The following is a 17,964-nucleotide window of genomic DNA, read 5'->3' as shown; positions in this document are numbered from 1 at the left end:
TGGAATGGATCCCGTGCAGTTAGTTGCTCCAGTGCCGCTCATTAGTCCTATGAAACTGCTTCATCCCAGCATGAGACACATGAGCAGCCTCACACCATCTCACATAGCAGGGACAAAGAACAAGCCTCTACTTCCAAAGGAATGGCCCAACCTGTCTCCGAAGTGATTCACAGCATCCTCATTTTCGAATAATCAAAGGCTCAGAAAACATATGTAAGAATCTTCATTGAGATGAGGAGGTCCTCTGCCAGTGCTTGGGATTATGGAGAAAGCCTTTGAGAAAAGGCCATACCCACAGCTCAACAGTGAAATTAGGGTGCATTGGCCATCACAGTGATCCCTAAGAATGTTTGTGGTAGCTTCTCTTTCTCCTTGTCCTGAAAATAAACTAAGAAGCTAATAGCGGGATAAGTACTCCCCAGGACACATATCTAAGGTCCAAGGGAAACACAGGTAAAAGATACCAGAATGGAAAGGGCTCTTCCTCATCTTCAGGGGCAGCCAAGCCGGGCCCCAGCGCTTTACAGGCTGAGGACTGACGCCCAGCGCCTCCGCGGGGCCCAGGGCCGGTACCCGGGAGCTCTCGTTGGGGCCCCGCCCCTAACGCGGCCCCGCCCCTCACCTTGCCAGCGCCGCGCTCGGGCCTCAAGGTGCGTGAGGCGCTCGGTGATTGGTGGCTGCCCGGCGCTGCCAGGCTGCCATTGGCTGTGTGGGCCTCTTTGTTCCCGGTCCCCGCTGCAGGCCGGCTGCCGCGGACTGGGCAGCGGAAGTTTCAGTGCGCGGGACGAGTGGCTGCGGTAGCGGCGCCGGACAGCGGTAGGTCCCCAAAGTACCCGTGGCGGAGCCGGAGGCCGGACCAACCCGGACGTGAGATCCCGGACCGGGGAAGGAACCTCTGACCCACCAACATGGACCTGGCGGTCAAAGTGAAGAAGGTAGGGGGCGCGGCTGGCGGCCGCCTCACCTGCGCGGGGCACCGCCCCCTGGCCGCCGGCGGTGGGTGGGGCGCGAGCCGGCCCCGGGGCTCCGGGTCCCGGGCCTGTACCCGCCCCCGGGTTAGAAGGGGTGCCTGGCGGCCCGGTTAACTCCTGAAAGGCGAGCGCGCGAGCCGGGGCGGGCGCAGGACTTTTTCTCCGGTCTAACCGCGTCCGACGGTTGGAAGTGCCTGCCACTTCCCGTAGAACGTCTCGCCTGTGCCTGTGCCTCCCGAAGAGAAGTCCGTGAGGTTACGGCGAGTGCGGGCGAGACCGTGCACCACTCCTTCCTGTCTCAGGAAGTTCGCTTTCAGCCTCTGCGATCCGGGAGCGGTGCTGTGACTTTGACAGCTCAGCCCTCCTCCCCGCCCAGCTCGCTGCCCGACGCCCCTAAGGGACAGTGCTGATTTAATGCACTCCGCGCCCCGCGCCTGGGAGAACGTGGGAGGTGATGATTTTTTTTTTCTTTTTTGGTCATTCATTTCTTGATTTCCAAAGCACTGCCTCCCTCGTAGGAAGTTACCTCTCAAAGAAAACGTTCTCCCTCGCTGGCAGCTCGCCCGAAACGGTGATTGTCACCAGTGCTTTTAGTGCCCGGTGACGTTTCCCGCGTGGCTGTCCCCGACGTCGGGACCCACCGCTCTACCTGAGACCCCCCCACCCCCGCCCCGCGTTATGGGAGCCTCAGGTCCCCGGCGAGGAAAGGGTGGGGACCAGACTGTGAGTCAAACGGAATGCTAGTATCACATTCCAGTGTAACGTTCTGTGGGAAATGTCTCATTCCAATGAATTGCTCATATTTACTTTTCGGTAAATTTAAGCTAGCTGTCTCTTATCAAATAGGGAAGGAAGTTTTGCAGAGAGAATAGAACCTAATTTTCTTCTCTTGCCCATCATAGTTGCCAATATTTCTATTATTTCATCTTCTAAAGACAAAGCTCCTGATTTGAGCATTCTGTTCATGCTCAGAACTGGAGTTTTGAAAATGTACAAAAATGCAAAATATTAGGTTAGGAAGGTGTTGAAAAATAAAAACTTACAGTGGGAAAACAGTTTGTCGCTTAAGACTAGAACCAGCTTTCAAAAGGGAACCCAAGGACAGGAAAGATAATGCAAATTTTAAGATAACGTGATTGCATTCTATTCTCTTCCCATTTGGTTTCTTGTTTCATTTGCTTTTAAACGACACTAATATTTTTTGTTAATCTTGCTTGCCACTAAAAGTATTTTGGTTGTTGCTCAGCCTTCTGTTGATGAACACTGTTTATTTTGTAACAGCTACTTAATTTAGTACTTGTCTAAAATTTGGGCGGTGGAAGTCTTGTCGTGCTTACAAATATTGATTCAAAACTTTTAAAAGTTAACATCCTTTGGAGGGAGGGCTGAATAGGTGAAGCAGGGAATTATTTTTGGGACAAAGAAACTATTCTCTATGATACTATAATCGTGGACACACGTCACTATATTATGTTTGTCAAAATCCATAGAATAAATAACACCAAGAGTGAACCCTAGTAAGAACTATGGACTTTGGAGGATAATGATGTATCAGTGTAGGTTTATCAGTTGTAACAAATAGACCACTGTGGTGTGGTATATAGACACTGGCGAAAGCTAAGTGGGTTGCAGATATATGGGAATTCTGCCCTCTGCTTAGTTTTGCTGTGAACTTAACAGTGCTCTGAAAAATAAAGGGTACTTAAAAAATATATAAATAAATAAGTCAACATCCAAAAGTGATTTTGAAAGCATTTGAGACAAGGAAAAAGTAATTCAATGGAAGAAAGTACAGTTAAGAATGACATGTGCTTGCAAGGGAAAAATCCAGACATTTATAAACAATTTCCTTAGTTTCAAAATGTAGATTATGATAAACAATGCCCTTAATATGTAGTGTAAAGTTTTCTCCTCCATCTTCCCTTTCCTTTAAAAGGTTATCTTTTCAACTGAGAATCTTATCCTTCTCTGTAATCCTCCTCCTTTCCCTCCCCACCCCCATAAATTTAAAGCTTTTGCAGATAACTCCATGACAATAATAAACCCTCTTTCACTATCTTGTCATAGCTGGTAGTCAGGGCAGTCAACCAGTAAATTGAAAACTACTGGAAATCCCCAAAGATGTCCCGTTTGACTGCCAACCATGCCCTCTCTGTGCCTTCGTAGGACCCTAGACAGACCTGAATTTCTGTGGATTCCATACAAAGTTTCCCAGCACAGAGTTTAGAGGTCCCAGGAATACATTTCATAGTCTTAGCCATAATCTAAAAAAAACAAAAAGAAATACACACCCCCAAAAACCCACCTTGTCTTCTCTTTAGAACTTTAACATACCAGAAGAAGAAAACATTGCAAGATTATCTCTGACCTACTGGCAGAGCCTTCTCACCCTATTTTGGTACCTAGATAGTTTTCAGGTGTCTCTTCTTTTTGACTTGGTTATACAAGAAAAGTAACCATTTGAATGTAACTTTTTTTAAAGGAAAATAAGCTAAAAAAGCTAAATAAAACTAAATTTGACTTCTGTCTTAAAATATATGGCATTGTTTCCTTCTAAAACCCTTATACTGTTTATTTCCTAAGGAATTTTCCCCAAGCGGATGAAAAATGTCATTTATTTTTTTCCATTAACATTTTGTGTAAGGAGAATTAAAGTGGATTATCTTTATTCCACAGCATCCTAGGTGGATGATCCTATAGTGGGATTCTTATTTTATAAAAGGAGAAGTTGGTGTCCACATCATTTGCACACATTTGGGTTAATTACCAGTTAAAACCCACCATCACAAAGACAAGGGATTATATAATTAGATTTTGCTATATTTTGTTTTGTTTGAAGTAAGAGAGCTGTTGCTAAGATGTGGTAGCTAGTTTGGTTATACAGAGTTTTTGTTTTAATAATATTTTAGGCTAGAATTTGACTTTTATGTCTTTGCCTTGTCTTCTAAGTTATGTGTCTAGATCGCGTCCTCATGTCTTCAGTCTCTTCATTATAATTGACTTTGTGTAAGTAGAAGCCTATGTCTACTTGGAAAAAAACAATGGCCTTTGAGAAACAGAAACAGAATCTCATTTTGTGGTGAATGGTAAATCATGGCCCACGGCCAGCTGTTTTCCTCTTTGCTTTCTGTGTTACTCTCCCCTGAGAATCATGTTTTTTTCCCTTTAAAAACATACCAGAGAGAAAGAAAATTCCAGTAATAATCCGTATGCTGCCTGGAATTGCTGGAAGGCTTTTAATTTTATACCTTATTCATTTTTGCCTTCATTCTGACTTCTGTCTTTTGATCCTTCCTAACATATTGCATTTTTTTTCTAGTACTCTTTTCTTTGTTTCTTTAATTTTATTTTTAAAAGATGTGCATTTTAAAGAGTACAGGTCACTAAAAGTCCTCTTTCTTAGCATCCAAACTTGTTTTAAAAGCTTCTGTCATTAGCCAAAACAAAAACAAACAAACTAAAAACCCATAGTGAAACAAGTGACTACAGTTGGAAAGAATACTGAACCACAGAAATTATTACTGTTAGAAATTAGAATGAGCCTTTTCTTTTAGGTAGCCCCTGATTGAAGTGGAAAAAGCAAGTAAACAGTGACTTAGATGGGCAAATCTATAGTTGGGTTTCTGCTTGACGCCATTCTTGCTGTGAGAATCATTGGCAAGGTGGAGGGAAATGGGAGAACAGGGCAAGGTATTTCCAGGGCTTTGTCTTAGGGGCAGTTACTTAGTCTTTCAAAAGAAGTACAGAAGAAAGTAAAGTAGTCTTCAACTGGGCTTTGATCTCTTCTAATCCATGGTGCGATTCATTACATTAATTGCTTATGAAAAGTCACTTTCCCTAACTTGCCCTAAATATTGGTTTGAATAGAATTTGAGTAGGTTTTCTATTGATTTGGTTCCATTATGCTATGTTGTGAAGTAGAATTGGGGATTTATATCTCAACTGGTTATTAGCTGTGTACCATCACCTTACCCTTTGACTTTGCTTGACCATCTACAATACAGAATTTTACTCATTCTTCAAGATACCCCCACCATGCACCATCCTCCATGAACTCTTCTTGTCCTAAGCTAGATGCCAAATCTTTCTTCTGAATTACCAAACATGGGATCTGTAACTCTTAGGACCCTCTTAGGACACTCATCTTTTTGTCCCCCTAGAGAAATGGATTTATATCCTATTTATGCGTGCATAGTTGTTTTGTTTGCTGTTCAAAGCAATCTTATGAAGTAGACTTTAGCCTCATTTTAAGGTTAAAGAAACTGAGGCTTAGATAGGTTAATCTGAAACTGGCAGAACCTAACTATGATCTTAAACCATAGTCTTCATAATTCCTGCTTCTTCCATCACACCGCCTAGCCTCTGAGGCCTGTTATTTCCCTGCCTTGCTCACTAAATGTATGGTGAGTGAATTATCTCAATATTAAAAGAGAACTAACATAAGGTACATTTCAACATTTTTATTTGTTTAAAGAAATTATATTGGAGGAAATGGTTTCTATTCCAATAAAATTGCCTCCCTACTGGTGTTTTATATTTTACTTATACTTTATCCATGTTGTCTGTATGCCCTTTAGTGTAAGTTATCATTGACCTTGTTTGGACAGAGACTAAGTCTAAGTAAAGTAAAATATCGTGCAAAGGAACTTTTGGAAGACTATCACAGGCAAAGAAATTCCATAAGCTCCTATAATATTCTGGACCATATATCATAGGAGTCTTCCAACTTCCCAGCATTTGTTGGGAGCCCTGGTAATGCCGCCTCCTACTACTTCCTTGGTCCTGAACAATAATGACCCTGCAGTTGGCTCTCTGCTTTGGGATTTCTACCTGTGACATCTGAAAGTGTATAGGGACACTCATGGTTGCGCTGTGGAAGAGTCTTTTCTACCTGTTGAACTCCAGAGTAGATAGAAAGCCTTGCACATAACATGGTACACTAAACCTCTCTGCCCCAGCAGAAAAGTGCTTCAAGTGCTCTGAATTGGCAGACCAGACGACTAAGAACAGAGTAGTTAAAAAAACAACAAAAACAAACAAACTCAATGCTGGGAGAACTGACTTTTGTTGTCATTGTTTTAACTTTCCCTTTCTTCATACAAAAAGGTTTGTTAAGAAGCACTGGAAAACACCAAAGTGATCAACTATTTCCTGAGGCTCTCACTAAGCTCCGGGATTGTATCTGCACTGTGAGCGTGGAATTAACGATGGACGGCAGGGAGCAAGCATTATTCTGAGGGGCCTACTTAGTAGAAAAAGATTGATATATTGGTGATCATTCTCAATAAATTATTATTGAGACTAAAAGAGGACTACTTCCTATGTTCTTTTTCTGAGAACTAGAAGTAAGAATACAGTTTGGCTTGATATTTTTAATACAAGTTTTTACAAACCAGATCACCACAATGTGATCAGCAATCAGAAAAGGTCAGTACGTATGCAGTATGTAAAGAGCTATAGTGGATGGAAAGATCTCCTGTAGTACATCAGCTATCCCACTTCTGTTTATCAATATGATATGGTTAAAATCACTGCGCTGAGAGTTAGCTGATCTGATCCACTCTAGTTTTTGTAATGTTGGCTACTTTGGATCTGTTTCCATATCTGTAAAAATCAGTAGGGGAATCAAGTGATTTCTAAGATTTCTCCAAACTCGGTGACTCTTTGTGGAAAATATTATAAATAGTTCACAAATATTAATGTTCCACAGCGCTTAAAAATTACACAAGTCAAGAATCTATAAACATATGTGTGATTTCAATGAAATGTCATAGTATACTAACTGAATAATTGTTTTCATAAATCTTAGCTATTTTTCAACTTGTTTCACCTTTTTAATATCATAGACATTAAGTTCATAATTTAAATCTGTAGTATGGAGATTCAAATGCTCTATTAACCTAGGTCAAATCAGCCTAGGAGTGATGTATTACTTTCCTTGGTATTCAGTTATACGAAAATGAAAAGTAATGGAGCTTTTAAAAAATCTTTAAAAGTTCTCTCTCCCAAAATGCAATGATTCGTTTAAAAACTGTGTGAGTACTTTATGTGTCAAGCATTGTTCTAGATTCAGGGTATGGTCTGAACAAAAATCACAAGGTGCCTTGTAACACAACTTATACTTTTAAGAGGAATGACAGAGCAAAACAGTAAATGACAAAGTAAATAATAGAAAGTAAGCACAATTGGGGTTACACCCATCGGTGACTCTTTACGTGTCAGCAGTTCACTAAACTTCTGACACAAAGAATGGGCAATTTTAGTGGTGATTCTTAGTTCCTGGTTTTGCAAACTTTGTAATTAGGAATTCTTATTTCATGTATATTAAATAATGGCAAATGAAAAAGAAATGAGAAAACAGCTTTTATGTACTAGAATGTGAAAAATCTCATAAATGGATAAGGATATAATAATTATAATCTTATACCTGTAAGTACAGAAAATGTCTTCCTGATTACAAATGCCTTATAAAAGAGTCAATCTTGGGTTGTGTTTCCTGTTTGCAGTCATTACTAATTTTTGTTTGGTAACTATTGCCATGGTAACTGAAACTTTAATTTTTAAAAATCTGTTTATTAGATCATTAATATACAGTACATACAGGAAATCACTTTGCTTTTTACAAAGTAAAAAGAGAACAATATATAAATTATGAACTATGAAATTGACTTTTTCGAGGAGAGGAAAATAGAAAAAAAGACTAACCAGATGGAAAACACGTTTCAAAACCTCATAGATTTTCAAAATTTTAGGAAAAGTAATTTGGTAATTGATAAGTTCATCTGTTTTTTAAATGAAGATTAAGGTCTTAAAATTTGCCTTAGGTACTGTTATTAGATAATTAAATTTAGATGTTCTGCTTTTCAGCTATCCAGCTCCAATCAAATTGAGAGTAGTTCCACTTATTTGTGTTTTCTAAGTACCCGATCTATAATCCCTACTTAAATAATGGGAGATCAGAGAGATGAGGGGATACAGGACTATAATTTTCTAATGCAAGTTCATCCTGTCACCCTAAAATGACTCTCAATTGCTTTTCTCTTTTTTCCTTCTCAACTAACCATATAAGCACTATTCCTTGCCCGGAATATTTGGGAAGAACAGAATGTAGTAGAGGAAAGGTCCACAGCACACTCACTGGGTAGAATGAGGAACAGTCCTGTAAAAATGCTTCCTGTTTCTGTCACACTGAGTACAGAGCCGTAGAACTTGGTTGAGTCCAGGTGTCACTGCCTTTATTTTGCTCATATTCAAAAAAGGAGAAGACTGCAGTTTACATTACCAATTTCTCTGATCCTCAGGTAGTCTGCTAAGAATGGGGGACTGCTCGGGTTTGAGCAAAGCTTAGAGTGGGGAGCTGTCTGAGAAACTAGGCAGTGAGGACTGCTGAGCTCTCATTTGCTAAAAGACAACATATATATATATATATATATATATATATATATATATATATATATATATATATATATATACACACACACACACACACACATATATTTATTCTCTGAATTGGTGAATCATCCTCAAATCATGAATGAGTCAGCCTGTTCATTATAGTGACATTCTGACCACCATGCAAAACGGTAAAAAGGTAAGTTTCCATGTGGTTGTTGCAGAACTTTTTATCTGAACAGTGAGCGTAGAAAAAAAAGAGGCTGAAAGCCTAGCACAGATGCTTTGGTACTGAGTCCATTAATAAGTCTGTAACCACAGTGACCTTGCCCTTGCTTTGTTTGAAGATAAAGTGATATCATGTTTCATTGCAAAATGATCGTACAGATGTTAGCTGGAGTTTTTCTTTCTATGAGTCATGAAAGCCTTGATAGAATGAGTCACAAAGTAAAGGTAAGGAATCTGTTTTTTCCTTTATGGTGTGGGTACTGGCCTACAGTAAAAATAACTGAGGGAAACAAAGTAAAGTTACCCTTTGTTTTTCATAGAGAATATTAAAAGGGCCATTTAAATGTAAGACTACAGAATCTCAACCCCATTTCTCTCAATATCACCAGTTATGTGTGTATCCCCCAAAACACTGTGATGTCAGCTTTGGCACATAAAAAAGGCAGGCAGGAAAGATAGCTAGTGGGCAAGGTGGATATGTAAATTAACCACAGTGCTAGATAGAATTAAATAAATGCTATAATACAGTGTTTCTCAAAATACCTGTGGAGTGGAACTGGTTTTTTAAAAACTCAATCTATCATAGGCTGATATTTTTAAAAACACAATAGGAGTTGCTAAAAAAAAAGACAAATACAGGGCTAATTTTTTAAAAAATTATTAAGTGTATCAGGCATAAAATTACTGTCAGATGGTGTAGTAATTCCTCATTGTTTGCTCTCAGTTTGTCTCAGCACACAGTTTGAGTAGCGCTGCAGTGATAGGAACACACATCACTCATGTGAGGTCTCACATGCAGAAGTAATTAACGTTAATTGGGTCGATTTGGGAGTTTTTTATGGGGAAAACAACATTCAAACTAACTCCTAGAGGATAAATTTGATTTCATTAGGCAAAGAAGGCATTGCAGGAAGAATTAATAGCATGAATCCAAAGAACGAGGCTGCGGAAAATCAGTAAACTCTTGGTATTCACACCCTTCCATTTTCAGTTTGACTCTTCTCTAATGAAGCCAAGGTATAGACTCAGCCGTAATTTGTCCTTCTCCAAGGTCACCGGTTTGAATTAAGGAAGTGTGTCTCTGAGCTGGTACAGGAGCCTAGCTTACAGCTATAGATCTATACATCTATCTGAATCTTGATTCCTATTTATACACTGTGTCATCTCAAGGTGGAGGAGAAAATGCCACCCTGGGGCCAGCGGATGTGCGCTCGGCTTGGCTCCAGGCTGTGGGTTGGCACCATGATGACCCCTTGTATTTTTCATCCTTCTTACATCATTGGGTACCTTACACCAAAGGCCGGAGCACTAGAGGGCGTTGTATGGAGGTTGATGATCTACTTTGGAATCCTGGGCTCAGTTCTTAGCCCTGGCACCTACTAGCTCTGTGAACTTGGCAGTTACTTAACCTTCAAACCTCAGGATCCTTCTCTGAAAATGGGTTACAGCCATCTCTCTCACAGGGGTGTGAGGATAACGGAGCTGAACATGGACAATAAACAGATGTATCGTGATCATTATCAAGAAATCCAGTATAGTGGGAGGAAAATCCTACATAGGTCTTCAAACCATTTAATGAGCACCTGAATATATCATTAAGAATTTTATGACAACTTGTTTTCAGGAAATTATTGACACTTGGTACTTTGTTGGGCACAAAGAAATGTTCATTTAAAATTCAATAGTTTGGGTGTATTAAATTATGGGATTTAATTTTTTCTTTTTATGATTTGCAAATTGTATTGATTTTAACTTTTTATGATGAAAGTAAACATAAGTAATTGTTTCCAGTATTTGTTTGAGTATATTAATTGGGTTTTCTAGAAGAGGCATTTGATTTAACATTACCAGATATTCTGGTCTAGTATAGTGAACAGGTATGTTTTCCTCAGAGTTATTGTGGTAATTGCAAAAATGACCATAATTCTTTACAGCTCCTCCTATTGAGAAATGGAGTCTGTTTTCCCATCCTTTGAATCTGGGCTGCCAGTAGACTATAGTGGAAATAATGTATGTGTACTCCAAGCTTGGACCTCCAGAGACCTTTTTGCTTCTGCTTTCCTGGACCCCTGCTGCTACCATGTGAACTAGCCTGGCTCAGCCTGTGGGAGGATGACGGACCATGCAGAACAGATGAAACATCTCAGCCGAGGCTCCTCTAGACCAACTGTTCCAAAGTGATGGCATATGCAGTGAGCCCAGCTCAGACCTCAAGCACCATCCAGCGGAACCCAGCCCAAGGGGCCAGACTGCAGAAGCATGCGTAGAACATCATGAACAGAAACTAGAATAAACGGTTGTTTTAAGCCACTGTGTTTTGGTTTCTCAGGCAACATATCATACTGTATACCCCTCTGTTACTTGGATGCAAGTCTTCTCCGTCAGTGAAAGCTTTGGAAATGGCTTAGAGCAGGCTTTCCCCCTCGGAATCACCCTTGTAGCCCTCTGTACATGCAAAAGAACAGAATCAGGACACTGCAGCTGCCTTGACACCGCTGGTCGCTTGAGAGTGGGCCCTCCTTCTAATCAGTCCAATCTAATAGTGATTTCTTTGTTGTTCCATCAAGATAAAGGAAAATTAAAATAATATGCAAGTGAAATTGGATTTTAGCTGTGAAAAAGTGGTGTATGCATGTTTTCAAAGTTATCTATTTCCCCTGAACCACTGGACAAATCTAAAATGATGTCTTTTGTAGTGGAGAAGTCCTTGGGCTATAGTCTAAATATAGAACAAAAGCTTGTGAAATCAGACCACTTCCCTAACAGATATCAAAACATGGGTCAAAAATTGTTTAGGGTTCTTATGTGTACACACCACACCGTGTAAACATACTTCATTTTTTCCAGAGCAAGGGATGGAGTGAAAAGTCTAGGCAATAAGTGAATGAGCATAAGACATCTGGCAAGAAGTTTCCTGCATCTTTCCCCTCCTCTCTCCATTTACAAGACCCCTATCTGTGTTGTAAAACTTTCTTCTAAATGCCTCTAATGCCAATTGTCTTTCTGAACCCCTCTCCCCCGCATCCCGATTTTCTGTGCCTTCTCTCCATTGGGTTTGACTCTCCAGGGACCCTGGATCCTCCTTCTCTCCTGGTTACCCTCCTCGAATGGCTCTCTCAGCCAGTGCCACAAACGTTTCCCTTCATTCTCTGCTCTGTGAAAAATACACCTGTACTGTCCTCTTTTCTTGCAGGTGCTCTGATTAGATAGTTAGGAAATTAGTGGCAATAAGTTATTTATTGTACAGTGACTCTCGCCTATCTGTTATAATAGATTACTCCTAAAGAAACAATACCTTTGCCCTTAGCCCTCACAAATGATGGCAGTAGTCATGTTTGGGGTACACACAATCTTAATACAGGCCTCTCCATATTTAGCTGTGAGATGTCCTCTTTAGAACCAGTTGGAAGTAGTAACATAAGACCAAATTAGGATTGTTTGTCATGATCTAAATTCTTTTAAAAGACCCCTACAGATGCCTTTGGAATCAGGTTTTTAAAATCCCTTTTAGAACTAATAACAGTGAGAGTTGAGGGCTGTGTATAAAATATAAAGCACGTGCCCTTGCAGAGTCCTGCTGTGGAGCCAGCTCTCAGCCCATTCTCATTAAGAAGCCATTTCAGCAGCAGTCATAGCTGTTGTGACATTTTTATAGCCTGCATTGTCTTTCTCAAAGTCACAGATTCAGGAGGAGGCCTTTTCCGAGACAGAACAAGGTCTTCCTAAAGACATTCTAAGCAACTTCTTTTCTGCAATAGTATAAAAAAATTTGATGGTAGTCAGTTTGGAACATGTTTATAAGGAACTAGTATAAACTGAACAGACAGAACACATTTCTTTTTATCATTTGCTTACCGAAAGAACATGGATTGTTAAAAAATCTAAATTGTTTTGCTCCTAACAATACTGTGAGGATACTTTAGGTTTTGAATAAGTAAGCAGTACTGGAAAAGTAGTTACAAACTGCTAACTATAATACTATCTAATTTGAATAAAGTCATTTGCATCCTGATAACATAAAGTAGTGCTATATTTGTTTTCTTTTACTGAATTCATCACCAGGTAGATTTATGTAATAGCATAAAGTTTATATAAATCTTTTTCCATTTTTTTATGTTCATTCAGGAGGACTATGGCATGTTATACAAATTGTGAAATTTTTCTCTTAAATGTATTTCAGGAAATTTCTTGTTAACTAAACCTGATATTTTATATTCTGGTTTGTCACTGAGTTCTATAATAAGTTCTATACATACATATATGGGATGTGTGTATATATTTGTATACACAAGTGTGTATATATGTTGAGACGGGTAGAGAATAAGTCTTAGAGACTAAAAACTAGTTCTACCCTAGTAAAATAGGAGCAAAGTTCTATTTTACTATCCCCGTTCAGATGGTGACATTTAAATGTTTGAAATGGAAAAAATAAAGTCAAGGGTTGGTAGGTAGATAAGCACCCCCTTGTACTTTTCCTTTTGTAATACCCTATTTCCCCGAAAGTAAGTCTTATTTTCGGGGAAACATGGTATGACTGTCTCATCACAAATCACTTAGTCTTTGGATTTAAAGCCAAAAGAGGAAAAGAAGTGGTAGGCAGCTCTAAGATGGCCCCACTGGTTTCCCACCCGCTAGAATGCATGTCCCATGTGTACCCCTGCCCTTGAGTGTGGGTTGGATCTGTGCAATGGCTGCCAAAACGTATAACATGGAAGAAGCGATGGTATGTCACTTCCAAGATTAAAGACCGTGGTTCCATCTTGGGTGCTCTCACTCTCTGGCTCTCTTGCCTTGGGGGGACCTGCTGCCTTGTCACCTTGTGACCTGTGAGAGCTTAAAAGGAGGTCTCCTGCCAGTTGAGCCTTGAGAGGGTTGCACCGCAGCTGACCCCTGGTTACAATCTCTGGAGAGGCTCTGAGCCAGCAGCCCACCAAGTTAAGCCACTCCCAGCTGCCTGACCCTCAGAAACTGATATAACAAATGTTTGTTATTTTCAGCTACCAAGTTTTGGGGTAATTTGTAACTAACAGATTTTGCATTATAAATCTAGAAATTTAGCAATGTGCAGAAGAATGAAAAGAACGGTATTTCAGGTTTTGCCTCCTTATGTTACCCCTGGCCACTGCAATAATGTGTGGAATCTTATATATAGTACAGCAAATTATTGTCAGTACTAGTGATAAGCCTACCTATTTTGAATAAAGATTTTTCAGCTCTGAGATTTAATTTGTTCATTTGTATTTGGTTGTTTTCTTTTTAACATTTTTCTCTTACAATAACATTGGAAGAGACCTATTTTGCATCAGGACCCTGGAGTTTTTCTTTGACTCACACCCCTTCTCCTGAGGGCCCTCTTTGTGTGTGAATTAATCACCTCAGGGCTTCCAATGTTAGTGCAGCTGGTGTGCAGACATTCAGGTTCTGTATACTGAGTCTCAGATTTGTCCAGCGAGGAGGAGCTCCTGGCCAGTGACAAATAGGCAGTCTTTCAGATCAAAGCCTATTATTGTTCTAGAGAAGTTACTAATGAGGAATATTGCTCATTTAAATTATTACTTACCTTCAGAGTCTCTTTTTGGGGAAAAAACTTGGTGGCTTTGTAGTTAAAAAGAGTTCAGAATTTGGAGTTAGAAATGCCAAGATTCAAATCTCAGTGCTGCCACTTGCTAGCTGGGCAATCTGACACAAATTAATCTCTCCAAGTCTGTTTCCTTACTTGTGAAATAGGGATGATAGCATTTTTCTATAGGTTGTTTTGAGAAATAAATGAGATGATGCGTGAATTGTGCCTGGCAGGTACTAGCATCTTAGCATATGGTGGTGGAGGTATTTTTACTACCACCTCCACCATCATCACCAGCAGTATAATTAGAAATGCTTCAAGGTGCCCTACCCAAACTAAAATTAATGATGTTTCCTAGAACAAAAAACACTAGCAACTACTTTTGATCTTTGTAAAATATGTTAACATAGTTATTGAAGTTGTATAGATGTCTTAGGTAGTTTGCTACAACCTGGTTACATCTCAGACCACGGTATAGACAAATTGCCTTTGTGATGGTCCCTGTGTCACTGTACGGCCTTAAGAAATGGAGGGGCAGATTGGGGTGGGTGGGAGGCATCTATTTAATTACTTCCAGGAAACTGACCCAGTTCCCCCAGAATACAATGTATTATAAACATTTAGGCTGAAAGATCACTTGTTTCCTTTCCTTTCCTAGTAGGATAGTCAATGTGAGTTTTTTACTACTGTGTGTGAACAAAAAGATGTCAGTCCATTTGACTCAGTTCATTTTGTGATATAGATTCATGTAGGGCTCTGGCTTTGTACTTCATTCACTGAAAAGCTGAAGGAATATGAAATGAATCTTAGACTCTGCAATGAAGTTTTATTCCAGTTTGCTTTCTGGATAAGCGGTATTGATAACTAAAGACCCTTAGTTGAGTATTCTACTCATGGGCTATAATCCGTTGGTCTTAAGTTAAAAATTCTATTTCTTTCCATTTAAAAACTCAAGCAGATTTACTGAGCATCTGTCTAAGCCAGGTCTTTTCCTGTGGTCAGGCACTGGTGGTTAAGAACAGGCATTCTGCCATGCAGTCTCCTTGGGCAAGCTCAAAGGCCTCTGCTGCAATTTCTTCATCTAGATGAAAATGTAGATAATAATTAACGTACCTCACATTCTCATAGGATTGTTATGAGGATAAAATTTGATGATCCATGTAAAAAACTTAGAACCATGCCTGGCAATATGAGTGCCTGATAAATAATACTGTATTGCATATTTGAAAGTTGCTAAAAGAGTTGATCTTAAAAATTCTCTTCACAAAAAAAAAAAAAAAAAAATGTATTTAAGGCGATGGATGTTAACCAAACTTACTGTGATTATTTCACAATGTATACAAATGTCAAATCATGTTGTATACCTTAATATAATGTTATATGTTAATTATATCTCAGCAAAAAAAAGAAAAATGAATATTTGCTGCTGCTACTATCATCACCCCTGCCAGAGCTTGTGCATATATATGCGCGTGCGTGTGTATTTGTGAGAAAAGTAATGGGACTTCCTTAAGGGTAAGATACTGTGTTAAAGATCATTTGATAATTAAAACATGTAATAAATAAAACTGTCATTTTTATAAGTCTCAGACATTAGGAATTCAAATATAAACAAGAAACTCATAGTCTAATCCTGTAAACTGATATGTAAACAGTCATGGTAAAAAAGGATTAAATAATCAAATTTGTGCCAAGACTGATGGGAGTTCAGGAGAACATTGCACAGAGTAGTTGAAGAAAGGTATCACAGAGTAATTCAAATTGGGTCCACAGAGAGTAGGACTTTGTCAGACTGAGGAGAGGGGAATAAGATCCAAGCAAGGGGAAGCTCCTGCAGAAGGTGGGTGGTGGGGGAGGTGTGTGAGGAGGGGTGGAGGGGAGGTGTGTGAGGAGGGGTTAAGGGGAGGTGTGTGAGGAAGGGTAGAGGGGGGAGGTGTGTGAGGAGGGGTGGAGGGGAGGTGTGTGAGGAGGGGTGGAGGGGAGGTGTGTGAGGAGGGGTTAAGGGGAGGTGTGTGAGGAAGGGTAGAGGGGGGAGGTGTGTGAGGAGGGGTGGAGGGGAGGTGTGTGAGGAGGGGTGAAGGGGAGATGTGTGAGGAAGGGTAGAGGGGGGAGGTGTGTGAGGAGGGGGTGGTGGGATGAAAAGGCCCTTCACTGTCTGGTAAGACTTGTGCCAGTCCCTGAACTGGTTGAAGAGCCTAACAAGCGGATTGTTGTGATCATGTTAGGTTTTATTATTGGGAGCAGCAATATGACATCATACAAAGGGAGCGATCAGTTAGGAGAGAATGGTCCCCCGGTGACATGACAGAAGATTGAACATGAGCAATGGACTGGAAATTAGGGAACAAACTGCCGTTTTAGAGAGAGACCTACAACTCTGAAAGCAGCATAACCATGACTTCACAAGGATAAGGAGGCCTCTGGGCCCCAGGCGTTTTCTTCATTCTTCCTCTCAGCATTTCAGGCTTGAGAAAGTGAGAGATGGGGAATTTTGTTCTTATAAGCGAAGAAGTACTTATTAGCAATTTTATTAGAAATGATTAATAGGTGCTCTTAATCACAATAAATTATATTTTCACCCAAGAAAGTTTGCAAACTATATAAAAGTTGAAGGGTGCCGCTGTTTTCATATTTAAGTCTGATTTTCTGTGTAACCTCCCTCTTTGTGTTGGTATTACAAGTCTTGGTAGAGATTGGAAAACAGGCAATGAACAAAAAATTAAAACAATTTAAAATCTTGAGTCAGATTAATCAAAATATACTGATTCTTGAGAGGGGATGTCGTAGATTACACTAGGTTTCTAAGACAGCCATTTGCTGAAAAGAATTATTTATTTAGAAATGTAGTTCCGTTGTCTAGAATATTCATTTGCGTGAACAAGATCTAAAATGCTCTATAAGAGTATAATAGGAATATATGTGTATATACATGTTTATGTGTGTATGTATACATGGATGATAGGTAGATAATAGACCTGTATATGTACATACATGGGGGAGAGAGGGAACATATGTGCATATTTCATGTAATCTACCTTGGTCAGCTTCATTCCAAGATGATTAAAGAAGTCTTAGTAACACTTGCTTGTTTAGTAACCACATATGATTCCTTGGCCCAGAGGGAAATTGGTTATGAAAACAGCATGATCAGATGATCTCACCGTGAATACTGCATAATATCTTCCAGACCCAAATCAACTCAGACCATGTTTGAAATACCATATGTTCCCTACCCTTCCTTCCTTTTTCTTTACAATATCTGACATGCAGTACCCTTTTCTGGGTCAGAAGGGTCACCTGAAGTTTTGCCAACCTATCTAGTTGCCTGAAATTATGAATATGGAGAAATTGATTCCATTCCCATTTCTTACTCTAAAATAAGCAGACGATAAGGGTGTTTGGAGGCACGGGTCATGGGGATATAAGTTCAGTATCTGGAGCCTATACTTAAGGATATTTTAAAAGTTTATTTTTCTATGTCTAGTGTTGCACAAAAAAATATTATTGTCATTTTTATTTTTTAAAAGGATCTTGAAAGGTACTCCCAAAGCCTGACTATAGTTTTTCCGAATATAGTCAACCCAAAGGACCTGTTTTCTTGGATTATTGAAGAAGAAAAATTAATCTGTCATATCCTTGTATTGATGCTGGCCAGAATGTGTTACTAAAATTATATGAAGTAGACAGCTTTGGGACTTGTGTGCTTATGAAAACTATGTGCTTTTAGGCACCAGGTTGACTCTGCCGGGAATACCATATCACATTTGCTGTTGAAATAATTACTTGCAACAGAACTGAGTCTTAGCCCTT

General features: G+C 39.7%; 1 protein-coding gene and 1 long non-coding RNA gene across 2 annotated transcripts in view; both read left to right on the top strand.

Moving 5' to 3' along the window:
* The first annotated feature begins 732 nt into the window (after window positions 1-732).
* TES (testin LIM domain protein) overlaps window positions 733-17,964 on the top strand; it is a 43,441-nt gene continuing 26,209 nt past the window's right edge. The window contains exon 1 of the mRNA XM_019743229.2: window positions 733-935. Within this exon, the coding sequence (XP_019598788.2) occupies window positions 909-935 (27 nt within the window). The 5' untranslated portion in view covers window positions 733-908. The remainder of the gene's footprint in view (window positions 936-17,964) is intronic.
* On the top strand, window positions 942-10,902 carry LOC141567630 (uncharacterized). Its single transcript, XR_012490470.1, has 2 exons — window positions 942-1,422; window positions 10,526-10,902. It is a non-coding gene; the product is annotated as an uncharacterized LOC141567630 (long non-coding RNA).

Source organism: Rhinolophus sinicus, linkage group LG11, assembly GCF_036562045.2.
Source record: "Rhinolophus sinicus isolate RSC01 linkage group LG11, ASM3656204v1, whole genome shotgun sequence".
In the NCBI taxonomy this organism is placed as follows: Eukaryota; Metazoa; Chordata; class Mammalia; order Chiroptera; family Rhinolophidae; genus Rhinolophus; species Rhinolophus sinicus.
Note: the sequence above shows the minus strand (reverse complement) of the source record. Positions and strands in the feature narration are given on the sequence as shown.